The sequence below is a fragment of the Chrysochloris asiatica genome, unplaced genomic scaffold, assembly GCF_000296735.1.
Source record: "Chrysochloris asiatica unplaced genomic scaffold, ChrAsi1.0 scaffold00006, whole genome shotgun sequence".
Lineage (NCBI taxonomy): Eukaryota > Metazoa > Chordata > Mammalia > Afrosoricida > Chrysochloridae > Chrysochloris > Chrysochloris asiatica.
Window position 1 is genome coordinate 40,802,641 of NW_006408524.1, and position 14,522 is coordinate 40,817,162.

General features: G+C 35.0%; 1 protein-coding gene across 1 annotated transcript in view; it reads left to right on the top strand.

Moving 5' to 3' along the window:
- Positions 1-11,646, top strand: part of DGKB (diacylglycerol kinase, beta 90kDa) — a 273,672-nt gene extending 262,026 nt beyond the window's left edge. Inside the window, exons 15-17 of the mRNA XM_006832292.1 lie at positions 10,104-10,177; positions 11,152-11,226; positions 11,643-11,646. Coding sequence (XP_006832355.1) covers positions 10,104-10,177; positions 11,152-11,226; positions 11,643-11,646 — 153 coding nt within the window. The remainder of the gene's footprint in view (positions 1-10,103; positions 10,178-11,151; positions 11,227-11,642) is intronic.
- Positions 11,647-14,522: the final 2,876 nt, after the last annotated feature.

Sequence of the window (14,522 nt, forward strand, 5' to 3'; positions counted from 1 at the left end):
GTGGGGTCACTATGAGTCGGTTCCGACTCGATGGCACCTGACAACAACAACAACAACAATCATCTGTCTGTCCACCACAACTTTCATGTTGCTGTGATAGGGGGAGCTTTGCAACTAGTATATTAAATACCAGCCACCCATGGTGGACAAGTTTCAAGAGAGCTTCTAGACTAAGATAGACCAGGAAGAAGGAGAGGCAGAATACTTGTGAATTTTTTAGCCACTGCGAATCTTATGAATAGCAGCAGAACATTATTAGATATAGTACTAGAAGATGAGCCCCTTAGTTTATAAGTCACTCAAAACATGACCACACAAGAGTAGCTTACTAAAAGTAGAACTCACCATGATGACACAAATGGAGTAGTCTTCAAGATCTTCATTTGCTGATGGGCAAAACTCAAAATTAGGAGAAACAGCTGGAAACATCCAGTAATAATCAGAACATGGTATATACCAAGTGTAAATTGAGGAATATTTGAAATTGCCAAAAATGAAATGCAACACTTAAAATTGATGTCTTAAGCATTAGTAAGGTGAAAGGGACTGGTGTTCGTTTTGAATCTGACAGTTTTATAGTTTACTATATGAAGTATGAAAAATTAATAAGGAGTGGTATTGTATTCATCAACCAAAAGTACTTTTCAAGATCTATCTTACAGTACAATGTTGTCTGTAGTAGGATAATACACATATGCCTCCAAGGATGAGCAGTTAATACAACTATTACTAAAATATGTGTACCAATCATTTTAGCCAGTGCTGATGAAATTGAAGAATTCTATCAACTTCTTAAGTCTGAAATTGATTAAGCATGTAATCAAGATGTACTGATAATCACTGGTCATTGTAATGCAAACCTTGGAAAACATAGTGGAAGGATCCGTATAGTCTTATCAAAAATATGGTCTTTGTAATAGAAATGAGGCTGGAAATTTCATGATAGAATTTTGTAAGACCAATGACTTATTCATAGCAAATGCCTTTTGTAAACTACATAAAAGGAGACAGTATGAATCATGACAAACTATGAATAGCATTGTGAAGAACAGATATTCCAAACATTTAATTGTATGCATGAGGAACCTGTACATAGACCAAGAGACAACTGTTAGGACAAGGGAATACTGAATGGTCTGAAATCAAGAAAGTTATGTACCAGACTTGTATCCTTTTACCATATTTATTCAATCTTTATGCTGAGCAAATAATCTGCAAAACTGGATTATATGAAGAACAAGGAATTAAGACTGGAGAAAGACTCATTATTAATCTGTGATATGCAGATGACAAAATATTGCTTATTGAAAGCAAAAAGGTGTTAAAGTATTTACTGATGAAAATCAAAGACTACAGCTTTCAGTATAGATTGCACCTCATTGTAAAGAAAACAAATCCTCACAACTTGACCAATAAATAACATCACATTAAATGGAAAATAGATCGAAATTGACAAAGACTTCATTTTGCTTGGATCCACAGTCAACACTCATGAAAGCAGTAGTCAAGAAATCAAATGCTGTATTACATTAGTAAATCTGCTGTAAAAAGAACTCTTTAAAGTGTTAAAGAGCAAAGATATTTCAGGACAGAGGTGTGCCTGATCCAAGTCATGATATTTTCAAAAGCCTTATATGCATGTAAAAGTAGGGCAAGAATTTAATAGACCATAGAAGAACTGATGCAATTGAGTTATGGGGTTGGAGAAGACTACAGAAAATAATATGGACATCTAGAAGAACAAACAAATCTGCTTTGGAAGAAGTACAGCCAACATTTTCCTTAGGAGTCAGTATGGCAAGACTTCAAACATGCTCTCAGGAGAGATCAATCCCTGGAGAAGGACATCATGCTAAGTAAAGTGAAGGATCAGTGAAAGAAAGGAAGACACTCAGTGAGAAGGATTGACACAGTAGCAGCACTACCAACAATTGTGAGGATGGTACAGGACCTGGTGGTATTCAGTACTCCTGTGTATAAGTTCACTATGAGTTGGAGCCGACTTAGTAACACCTACTAGCAACAACAACCATTCATCTGTCAGTGTGTACTACACTACTGGTTTGTGTGTTGCTATGATGCTGGACTCTGTGCCACCAGTATTTTCAATCCCAGCAGGGTCACCATGATAGATAGGTTTCAGCACAACCTCCAGAATAATCCAGACTTGGTAGAAGGACAGGCAGACTACCTCTGAAAAGTTAGCCTCTGAAAATCTTATGAACGTCACAGAGCATCATCTGATAGAGCGCCAGAATATGAGCCTCTCAGGTTGGAAGGCAGGTACCCAGAATACAACTAAGGAAGAGCTACCTCTTTAGACAACATTGACCTTAATGATGTGGATGAAGCAAAGCTATCAAGACCTTCATTTGCTGTTGGGGAACAACTCAAAATGAAAATCAAAGCTAAAAATATCCACTAGTAATTGGAACATGGAATGTACGAAATGTGGATCTAGGAAAATGTGAAGTCCTCAAAAGTGAGATGCCGTTCATAAAGATTGTTATCCTAGACATTAGTGAGCTGAAATGGAGTGTTATTGGACCTTTGGAATTGTAGAATTTGCTGTGAATGACCAATTGCCAAAGAATGGCATTGCATTCATCATCAAAAAGACATTTCAGCATCTATCTTGAAGTATAGTGCTGTCTGTGATAGGATAATATTCGTTTGCCTACAAGGAAGACCAGTTAATACATCAATAATTCAAATTTATACACCCACATCTGAGGTCAAAGAGGAAGAAATCAGAGAATTCTAGCTTCTTCTTCAGTCTGAAATTGATCAATTTCAGTTTCAGTCTGAAACTGAAACATGTACTCAAGATGCATTGATAATTTCTGGATAGAGAAAGCTGGAAATAATGAGGAAGAATCCATGGCTAGAAAATATAGCATTGGGGATAGAAATTTTGCTGGAAATAGCCTGAGAGAATGTTGCAAATCTAAAAAACGTATTAATTGCAAATACCTTTTTCAACTACATAAACAATGACTACATATGGAGACTTCACCAGATGGAGTACACAGGATTCAAATCGACTACATTTGTGGAAAGGGAAAACAGATATGCATGATGATCTTGTTGTTACTAAGTGCTGTCAAGTAGGTTCCCACCCATTGTGACCCTCTATAGGGTTTCCAAGGAGCGACTGGTGAGCTTGACTTTGTGGTTCAAACTGACTTTTCAGTCCAGCATACTAACTCACAGCACCTCACCAGGACTCCAGAAAAGTATCATCCAAAATAAGGCCAGGAACCAACTGTGAGGATAGCACAGAACTGGGCAGTGTTTTGATTTGTTGTGCATAGGGTTACTATGGGTCAGAACCAACTGGATGGTACCTAGCAACAATAGCAATGAGTAAAATATTAAACTATGCAATTAGCATCAAAAGAAAATGGAAGGAATTCACAGTCACTGTATCAAAATGAACAAAATATTAAATTATGTCAAAAACATCAAAAGAAGATGGAAGAAATCTTCCATCACAGTCACTCTACCAAAGTGAATTGGTTGACTTTTAACCACTTCAAGAGGTATAATATGATCAAGGACCAATGGTATCAAAGGAAGAAATTTATCCTGCACTGAAGGCATTGGCAAAAACAAGGCTTCATGAATTGAAAGAATATTTACAGACTGAAATATTTCAACAAAATGATGCAGAGCTGGAGATGCTCACTTGTCTTGCCAAGAAATTTAGAAGACAGCTACCTGACCAACCAATGAGAAAATATCCATATTTATGCCCGTTCAAAAGTAAGGTGACCTAACAGACTGCAGGCATCTTTGAACAATGTCATTAATATCACATGCAAGTCAGTAAAATTTTGCTAAAAATATTTTTAGAAAGAGTTTCAGCAGCAAGACGGAACTGCCAGAAATTCAGGTCTGATTCAGAAGAGAATGTGGTATGAAGGATATGTTTGCAGACATCAGATGGATTTTGGCTAAAAGCTGATAGTACATAAAGATGTTTACTTGTGCTTTACTGGCTATGTAAAGGCATTTGCTTGTGTGAACCATAACAAACTATGGACTACTTTGCAAAGAATGGGAATTCTAGAATGCTTCCTTGTGCTCATGAGGAATATCTACATAGACTAAGAGGCAGTCATTAAGATACACAAAAGAACACAGTGTAGTTTTAAATCAGGAAAGTTTTGAGCCAGAGTTGTAGCTTTTCACCATATACTAATTAAATTTGCATACTGAGCAAATAATCTGAGGTGTACTGGGCAATATGAACAAGAACTTGGCATCAAGATTCAAGGACGACTAATCAAAAACCTATGATATGCACATGACATACCCTACTTGCTGGAATCCAAGAGGACTTGAAGTAGTTACTGATGAAGATCAAAGGCTACAGCCCTCAATATGGATTGCACTTCAATGTATAGAACAGACAAAAGTCCTCATAATTGAACAAATAAATAACACCATGATAAATTAAGAAAAGAATACAGTTCTGAAGAGTCTTATTTTGCTTGGATTCATAATAAACACTCATGGAAGTAACAGTCAAGTAATCAAAAGATTGCTTAACTGTAATCTTTTGTACTGCACTGAAAATGGCTATCCAGTATTGTAAGACTTTGGCTTTCAAATTTGAGAATTCTTCTCTGGTGTCCTGGTATGCAAGCCTCCATTACCTCCTTTTTATATTGTTGTTGTTTAGTGCTATCGAGTCAATTCCGACCCACAGTGACCCTGTATACGATTTCTGAGGAAATGTTTAAAGGATTTTACAATCCTTTGAATGAGCAGTGAAAACAGATGCCAAATTTGCCTGGATTGTGACATTTCTGTTATAACACCATTAAATGTTTCTTTAACACCAGCATCTCAGTGATGCTGATGTTTAATCACATCTTACTTTGCCCCAAAATGTGGGTTACACGAGGTCAGGTCTTTTATGTGCTATCATAATAATTAAAGGGATGCTATTGCACAGTGCTTGAAAACTTACAAATACATATCCATGGTTTCAAATATTTTATTTCTATTAATCTGACTTTATTAGCATGATTTTTAAATAAGGGATGTATGGTGGAAATATTGCTATTTGATTTTATTATTACTGTAATTCCATATTGGGTATTTTATTTTTGTCATTGTGAAGTATCATCATTCTTTTAAATTCTTCCTGTATCTAATAATTACTCATATCTTTCTAATCCTCTTGATGAAATTTTCCATCTGTCCACCCTGTTGTAGTGCTGTAGGATAAGCACTGAACTGCTAACCACAAGGTTTGCATTTCAAAACCATTAGCCATTCCTCCGAAACCCTATACAACATCTCTATGATGTTGTATGGCACTTAACAACATCCAGTCCTCAGATGATATCTTCCTTTCTTGTTTTGAGATACTCTGCAAACTATAATCTATTCCAATGAGATACTTGTTCAAGATGGGACTTGGCTTCTTGTTTTAGAGATTTAAGGTCATGGTTATGTGAGACAACACAATTAACTGACCTAATGTCATGTTCAATGTTTCTCTTCTATTTTCTATTTTTTTGTGTAATGACTAGAGCCTATAAAACTCTCAAACAGCCATTTGAGGAACAATTGATCTCTATTCTCCTGAGACAACTTAAAAAGGAAAGTCTGGAATGGGCACACAAAAAAAATGATATGTGTGTGACCAGTTGCCTCCATGAACAACTATCTCCATGGCCACGAGGCCAAAGTAACTGGAAGGTGCTTGGCTAACATTACTAAATATTTTGATGCAAGATTCTATAAAAGACTCTTGATCAAAATAGAGAAAATGCAGAACAATATTCAAAACATCATGGAAAGCAGACTTCCTGTATTCGTGGAGGCTGGATTAATCCTTGAAATTATATTCCTAAAATAATTATATTCCCTAAATAATTTTAAAAATCAAACTATAGTTTAGTTTCATTAGTAAAGTGTTTGTCTTGAGTATTGTGTTCTCTTATAAATCATATATATGGAATAAAATCAACAGAAGCAACATCTGAGAATTTGATAGGAAATCTCAATGAGGGAGAAATAATTCTGGAAAGGAAGCTGAATATTGCACAACTCAGTTGCACAATTGAGCAATGTAATTAATACCACTGAATTGTTTATATAGAAATTGATGAATTGCCGTATGTTCACCATTGTATATTCTCAACAAAAAAAAGTAGATTGTTTTCTAAAATGTTGATTAGAAGTATATTGCTTAAGGGTTACAGGCCTGTGTATTGCTTGAATGAAGAAGAACCCCAGCGGTGAGTTAAATTCCAGAACAATCAACCATACCAGATCAAAAGGGCAGCATTTGCCCAAAAAGAAAAGTTAGAAGGTTGGAAGGGAAAGGAAAGAAGATTAAATGGAAATGGGAAACCCAGGAAAAAAGTGGAAAGTATGCTATTACATTGAGGGGATTGCAATTAGTGTCATGCAACAAATTGTGTATAAAGTGTTGGATAGAAACCCAATTTGCTCTCTAATCTTTCACCAATTTTTTTTTTTTTTTTTTTGCTTAGACCCTAATTTTTCTATACGATGGCTGTTCTTGCTTGTTGTTAAGTGCCATCCATTTGGTTGTGACTCATAGCAACCCTGTATAGGATTTCCAAAGAGTGTTGGTGGGTTTAAATCACCAACCTTTCAGTTAGTAATTCAGTGCTTATCCTACAGCACCACACCAGGACTCCATAAAATGATACTGACCTTTATTTGATAACTTTATGCTGCTTTAAATTATTCCAATAAATAAATATCCTTGAAATACATTCCAAAAAATATTTTTTAATTAATTCCAACTATTGCATACATGTATAATCCTACATGGTGCTAAACTAATTGTTGAGTGTTAGGAGGGAAGGGAAGTTCATCCTAATAAGCATTTAGGTACAAATTCAATGCTTTCTTAAAAAACTTTTATTTCCTTGAGTTGCTCAATTTTATTTAAAAATGAGTAACAATTCTGTTTAAGTGCAAAAAACTACTAAAATAGATATCTGTTAGCTTTACTTTTTTTGTGTGTGAAAATTTTAGGTGGTCTAGTTTTGAAGTAGGGTGAGAAATGAAATTGAACAGTAGTCTTTAGATACAGGCATTTTGTGGTATTTCTTTATTTCAGTTTATTTCAGGGAGGAAGGAGTATGTTACAAGCACAGTGGGCTCACCATAGTTGATGTTAAGTTGTTAAGTGCCATGAAGTCAATTCTGACTTATGGTGACTCTGGATAGATATAGTTACCAAGGAGCAGATGGGGAGCTTGAACCACCAACCTTGTGGATAGTAATCCATTCCTTATCTTGAAGCACCACTCAGAATCTAGGCATTTTATATACATTAGATTTAGCACAGAGATCCATAAAAGAAGAACCAGGTAGTTATCATAAATCTGGCCCGTCTGGCAACTAAGTAAAAGAGAAATTAAGAACTGGAAACACTAGTCCTCTGTGTTAAAGAAAGTAAAGCACAGGCAGACACAATTGTAGATTGTAATGAGAACTACATAGATAAGTGTAGAAAAATTAAAAATATCTTACCCAACTTACTCATTTAGCAAATGTGAAGATTTTTAATACTTACTCAGTGCTTACACTCATTAGGAAAATGCCATTTAATTTAGCAACTGGTGAAAAACATAGTGGTAGACTATTTTAAGTTGTATTGCTTATACAAATGGAAGGGAGAAAATGATATGGAGAAATGATTATTTACAAAAGTTCAATTAAATACTTAAGGTTCCATTTTAGGAGAGAATTAACACTGTAGTAGGTATGGTGCCATAAGATAAGCACTTGACTTCATGGTCAATTTGAATCATAGGTCATCGGTTCGAACTCACCAGCCGCTCCTTGGAAACCCTTTACATGGTCGCTAAGAGTTGGAACCGACTTAATGGCACTTAACAACAAGCAACAACAAAGGACACTTTGAATCTACTTCTTGATATTAGATTGATAAAACTTTTCAACTTAATATTTCATATTTAAAGAACTCCATTACCTTCATATTTCCATTATTAAAAGTTTCAATATTTTTGTTTCAATATTTTTGAGAAAATGCAATTAAATGAGAGCTGCATGTTTGATGTTGAATAGAAGTATTTTTATTTTAAATTTTTACATCTTAAGAAATTTGGGCAAAATACAAGATTTCTCCTATGCCACCCTATCTAAAACAACTCTGTCTCCCATCGGTATAGTACTACCTCTTTATCTAGAGTTTGATTTCTCTTCATGGGAACACTGCACTATTATTAATAAATTCATTTGTTTTTGTCTATAACCCCACTAAAATATAAGTTCCATTTGGACACTTTGTTTAACTTGTTTAAGAGCAGTGAATAGTAAGAAAGCAGAATGTGATCTATAGTTGTTGAGTGCCATCAAGTTGGTTTATAATGATCCAGTATAGAGTTTCAGAGAAGCAGCTGGGGGGTTACATCACTGTTGTTGTTGTTGTTAAGTGCCGTGGAGTCGATTCCGCCCCACAGTGACCCTGTGCAGGATTACCAAGGAACAGCTGGTGAGCTTGAACCACCAACTTTGCAGTTAAACCATGGAGAAACAGTCAATTATTGTTAAGTGAAAGATGGACCAATATGTAATGCATTTTTGTTCACCAACTTGATCAACTGTCCTCTGTGATCCAGGCAGGAAGAAAAAAAAAAAAAACATTGAGGAAAGACTGAAATGAGGGCTTCTTCGGCAGAAAGAAGTCTCAAATTTTCAAATTTCTAGTTTACAAATGCTTAGGAAGATTTCCAAAGTTGTTTTCAATTACAAGTCCTTTATAAAAGTAGGGCTATATACTCGACTCGACAGCACTTAACAACAACAACAACAACAACATATATGATTTGGAGTCCTGGTATGGTGTTGTGGGTTAATGAGCTGGATTGCGATGCTGGTGTGAACTGCAAAGGTTGAGGGTTCATGCTCACCAGATGCTCCTTGGAAACCCTATACAGGGTCCCTGTGGGTTGGAACTGACTCAATGACACTTAACAACAATAAATATATGATTTTATCACTTTGCTTGTTTCTTAATATATTTTATATCACTGTGGAATAAGCACTGGACTGTTAAAAGCAAGGTTGGCAGTTCAAACTCATGAGATGCTCCTCAGAGAACCTATACAGGGTCGCTATAGCAAGTAACAATACCGGATTCTTCTTGGAGTCCTGATGTCGCGCTGTAGGATAAGCACTGTACTGCTTACTGCAAAGTTGACAGTTTAAAATCCACAGTGGCTCCTCCCTCAGAAGGGCTATAAAGGGTCACTAAGAGTTGGAACTGACTCAGTGGCACTAAATAACAATAACATAGTCTGTTTTATATTACATTTTTATAGCAATGTATGAAAAAAACAGTGTAACATGCATACGAAAATACCTTGAGGGAGGACACAGTTTTGGAAAAAAAAAAAAAAAGTGTATTATTTGTGTACAATATGGTACGCTCTCACAAACTGTACCTTTTATTTACATGTTGTTATTATAAAGGAGCTCTGGTAGCATATGGTTACGAATCGGGCTGAGAACCGCAAGGTCAGCAGTTCGAAACTACCAGCTGCTCCGCGGAAGAAAGATGAGACTTTCTGCTCCCGTAAAGATTTACAGCCTCGGAAACCATATTCAGGGTCGCTATAGGTCGGAACCGACTCGACGGCACTTAACAACAACAACATTATAAATGTCATTCTCTCTCCCTAGATGCATTTTTCCCTCTGCCCTAGCTCTCTATTCAGATAGGGTACTCCTGTGGGTAGAGATAATCAGACCTTTCTAGGCAAAGCATAGGGTTATATATGTATATAATTGTTAAGTGCCAATGAGTCAGTTCCAACCCATAGCGACTCTGTATAGGGTTTCCTAAGAGTGGCTGGTGAGCTTGAACTACTGACCTTGTAGTTCAAACAGACATTGCAGCCCAGCTCCTTAACCCCCAGCACCACACCAGAATTCCATATATATTTTTTCCCAGTATTATTATAGAAAGAAATTGCCAGATTTCTAAATTTGCTAATTGCTATTTCATTATTTAGAATTACAAAGAGTCTTCTTATATAAAGTACATAATAATTTGTCTAAAACAATAACTTTTCTTCTAGATAACTCCTGTTCCGGGCACTCATCCACTTTTAGTTTTTGTGAACCCCAAAAGTGGTGGGAAGCAAGGAGAACGGTATGTTTCTAAAAATAATATTTGTTTTCTGTCATACATGTATAAAAAAATTAACATTCTAATACTAAACCAATTATAAACCTTAATCCTAACTTATTTTAATTTGAAATAAGGGATGCCAGCATCTGTATTTAATGCTGTGATAGGATTTCTTCCTGTTTTCATATTTCATGTGACAATATAATATTTGATTTTTGTAAATATATATTTACATAAAAGCTCAGGTATCTAAACTCTTTTTTTGCCATATCTAACCCCAAGCCCTTAACAAAGACTTTTCACACCACATGCCTCCATGAATAGTGATCAATTAAATTTTGTTCTCTTTATGGTCAACAAGACTTCAGTTCAGTCATAGCTCAATACTGGAAAATTGAATTTATAACTATCTTCTATACAAAATATGAAGGTGAGTCAAGAAATACTACTATAAAATTATACAAGTCTTTATAAAACACAAATATTGAAATGTGAAATTATTTTGCCTTAACATATCCTACATCTAGGTCTACATACGTCTATAGGATGTATTACCTTCTTTCTAACCCTTCCCTGAAAAATTATACATTCTTCAGCTTGCATTACATCAAAACAGCAGTTTTGCAATCCTCCAGGGTTTTAAATTGTGCCTCTTTCAAAGTTCTCTGAGTTTGGGGAACAAAATAAATCTGAAGGGGCAAAATAAATAATTTCAAAAGAAGGATAGCAGATATTCTAAATATCTATGCATATTTAGAATTCAAAGAAGATTATTCCATTTTTCAGCCATATTGTCTTCATAAGGATTAGTAAGACCCCCTTCCCTTTTAAAGAACCATAAATTCCTAGTAAACATATAAGTCTACCCTGGATAATTTAAAATTCATCAAATGTATTTAGTTTAAAAACTTTAAGCGATTTTATTTATTTAAAACATATTTACTGTCACCACATTTCTAGTTACTTTTTTTCCTTCTCCATTTTCACTTACCTAGAATATACAGAAAATTCCAGTACCTCCTAAATCCTCGCCAGGTGTACAGCCTTGCTGCACATGGGCCAATGCCAGGGTAAGTCCAAGTGTAATACCATTGCTATTAACTCATTTAATATACCTAGAAATATTGTAATTTGAATGCAGCAGCCAGATTATGAAAAAAATTGCATAGCAACTACATAAGTGAAAATAATGCAGATACTATGTTTTTTTCAAAATACTTAATAATCTATTTCAAGCAGATAATTCTACCTTCTAAATGTGAAGGAAATAATAACAATGATACATGTACAATAGCCTACTGATTAAACTTCTGAAACATTGAAAAACTACTCTACTTTCTTTTAGTTGCCAAATGTAGAATCTGGAACTGCCACACTGTAAAGAGAAAGCAGTTTACAGAGTTGGAGTCATAAAATGACATTTTCATTTAGTGTCTATAAACTTTAATGAGTATAATTCTCTTAAAATATACTTAATTACTAATAGGTAAGATGCAGTGAAATGAAATCATCTTTTCAACAAAAAACTGTGTACCCAAAATAAGTCACAAATATGCATGGAAATAAATCATTAATTTGGCCTATTTAACTAATTAATGTCATCTTTTTTTCACTGCTCTGTTTTCTTCTAACATACAAGTAAACATCAGGCTAAATGAGGTAAAGAGAAGCTCTATTAGCTTTATACAAGTTTCTTAAAAAAAAAATCAGTATTATTAAAATAAATCTGGTTTGTTCTCAGAAAGTATAAAACAAGTGCTGATTTACAATTTTATGTATCCTTTTGAAAGCTCAAAATAAATTTTATATCATTGTACCCTATGCTAAATAAATTCAAATAAGATGCAATTAATTATCCATCACTTCCTTCCAATTGTTGTTACCTTCTCTCAAGAGCATGTTTCCAAATGCTAAACAACCTGTGGAACTCACATTACAGAGTAGGTTACTTACCTACCCTTATTGTTGAAAGTCAGTTCACCATGAGAAGATGCTTCCTGTCATGGCCTTTTAGAGTGAAGTCTCTATCCTTAGGTGCCACTGTCTAGAGCATCTTAAGCTAATATATGCCAATCAGACAATCAGCTAGGTGAGTCACATGCAGGAAACCCAATCTAGATAAAGCTAAATTAAAGTTTTGACATTAACTCAGGATGTATGTTTTTCTTGTCATTTGATACTCATCTCTTTTTTAAAAAAAAAGGAAATCCCAATCTGTACCTTCAATAGAGGTAGTGGCTTTCTTTTTCTGTAGCATGAGGGAATCTTGCATTGAAAAGATTAGCCATTCAAAGATCCCTGGAGGTCCTTCCAAAACCAAGTAAATACAGGATTTACCTGTATTTTGTGGTTAAGTTGAATACTCATTTTTTGAAGAATCTCCTTTAACTGGTGCTACCTTCAGTCATTTTTAACTTTATCCCATATGATATGTGAAAATTTATCCTTGTCATTTTCAATTGCTTGAATCTGATAAATCATAAATTTCAACATAGTAACAATGAGATTTACTTTTCTAAAATAAACAGAAATGGACTCTAATTATTCAAAATTAACTGTATTGAAGAAATATAAGATTGATTTTAATTCTTCAAAATGAACTGTATGAGGAAATAGGAGATGCCATACAGAATTAAGAGGGAAAATAAGCTATATTTCAGAAAAACAACAGCAGTCAGTACAATGTGAGGAAAGAAGCACTAAAGAATAAACTTGGAAGTTATTGATGAGAATTTATTCCAGTTGTGTTTAGTACACACATTTCTGTAACAAGAATCAAATCCTAGAAAGATGCATATGTACTGTCTGTCTTATTCTCATGCCACACCCTTGCCAATTTTGACATGGGACATCTTTACAGAAAAAAGTGGTCAATGGTTTGTTTCCTCAAAGGCACATAAGTAACCTGAGCATGAAATAATGAATCATGGGTAATAAAACAACTGGGGTCCACCACAGTCCACCCATTGGACTGTCCAATATCCCTTCCTTCCTGAAAACTTTATACTGAAAAACCATAGCACATTGTTAGTATTAAGCATATAACAAAAATACAGTTACATACTTCTAAAATGTACAAAAGTCCCATATGATTACCAAATCAAACTTCAAGTTCTGTTCTCAAGAATACTGCTGGGAAGAAACTATTTTCTCTTCTATCTCTTTGTCTATTGGATTTCAATTGCAGAAATATAAGGAGAAAATTATACATGTGACTATAAATATAAATTCAATTAATATTATTTTTATTAACAAAGAATGAAATATATACAAAAAGATTGATGCTGGTTTTTTAAAGGGTTGAACGTTGTAGTTGTAATTTAAGTAATCTGGCCAGAAGTAATTATCCAGTGGAGTAACCTATGTCTTTTTAACTGGTAATTCTGGATTTTGATATTTTGTTTGTTTAGAGCTGGATTGGTTTTCCTTTGTTGAAGAGCATGAGACACATGGCTGTATTGGTGTTGCTTTCAAATATTTCCAAGTGTCCTCCCAAGCCCTTGATTGTATTGCACTTCCTTTTCACACTTGATGTTAAGACAGACCAGGAGAATTGCTTTTAAAGAATTGTGGGCAAAAGGATAAGTTCCACTTTCTTCTTTGTCATGGTGACCAGCAATATTCTAAATGATACTTTTATTTTTATGGATCACAGAATGAAAAAAAAAAGGAAAGAAATGCCTCCATCCTCACCTATTAGACCACACAGAAACAATGATTTAAAATGACCCTGTGAAGCAAGGGTACTAACATTTTGGTTTGCTTGTTACTAGATGTAATCTAGTTCAGAGTGATTGAGAAATACTCACTGATATATATCAGTTCCAGCCTTGTGGTTCAAATTCATCTTATGTTCTAGTACTTACTTTAACATGACACCGTCAAGTTGGTTCCAACTAATAGAGACCCTGTGTAGGGTTTCTGAGATGGCAAATCTTGGTTGGGGCAGAAAACCTCATGTTTCACAAGGAGCTCAAACCATTAACCTTGTGGTTTATAGTCTAGTGCTTATCCTATGGAACTACCACATCAATCCAGTGTGTATCCTACAATGCTCCCTATATATGTATGTATGTATGGAGTCCTAATGTGGCACCATGGGTTAACGCACTGGACTGCAAAGTCAGTTTGAACCACAAGGTTGGTGGTTCAAGATCACCAGCCACTCCTGGGAAATCCTATACAAGGTCACTATGGGTTGGAACCAACTCAACAGCATGCAACAGCATATATATATTGTGTGTATGTGTGTGTAGCTGTGCCACATGTGTGTGTGTGTGTGTATATAAGGTTGTTTGAGCTCCTTGTGAAAACATGAGGTTTTCTGCACCAACCAAGGTTTGCCGTCTCAGAAACCTACACAAGG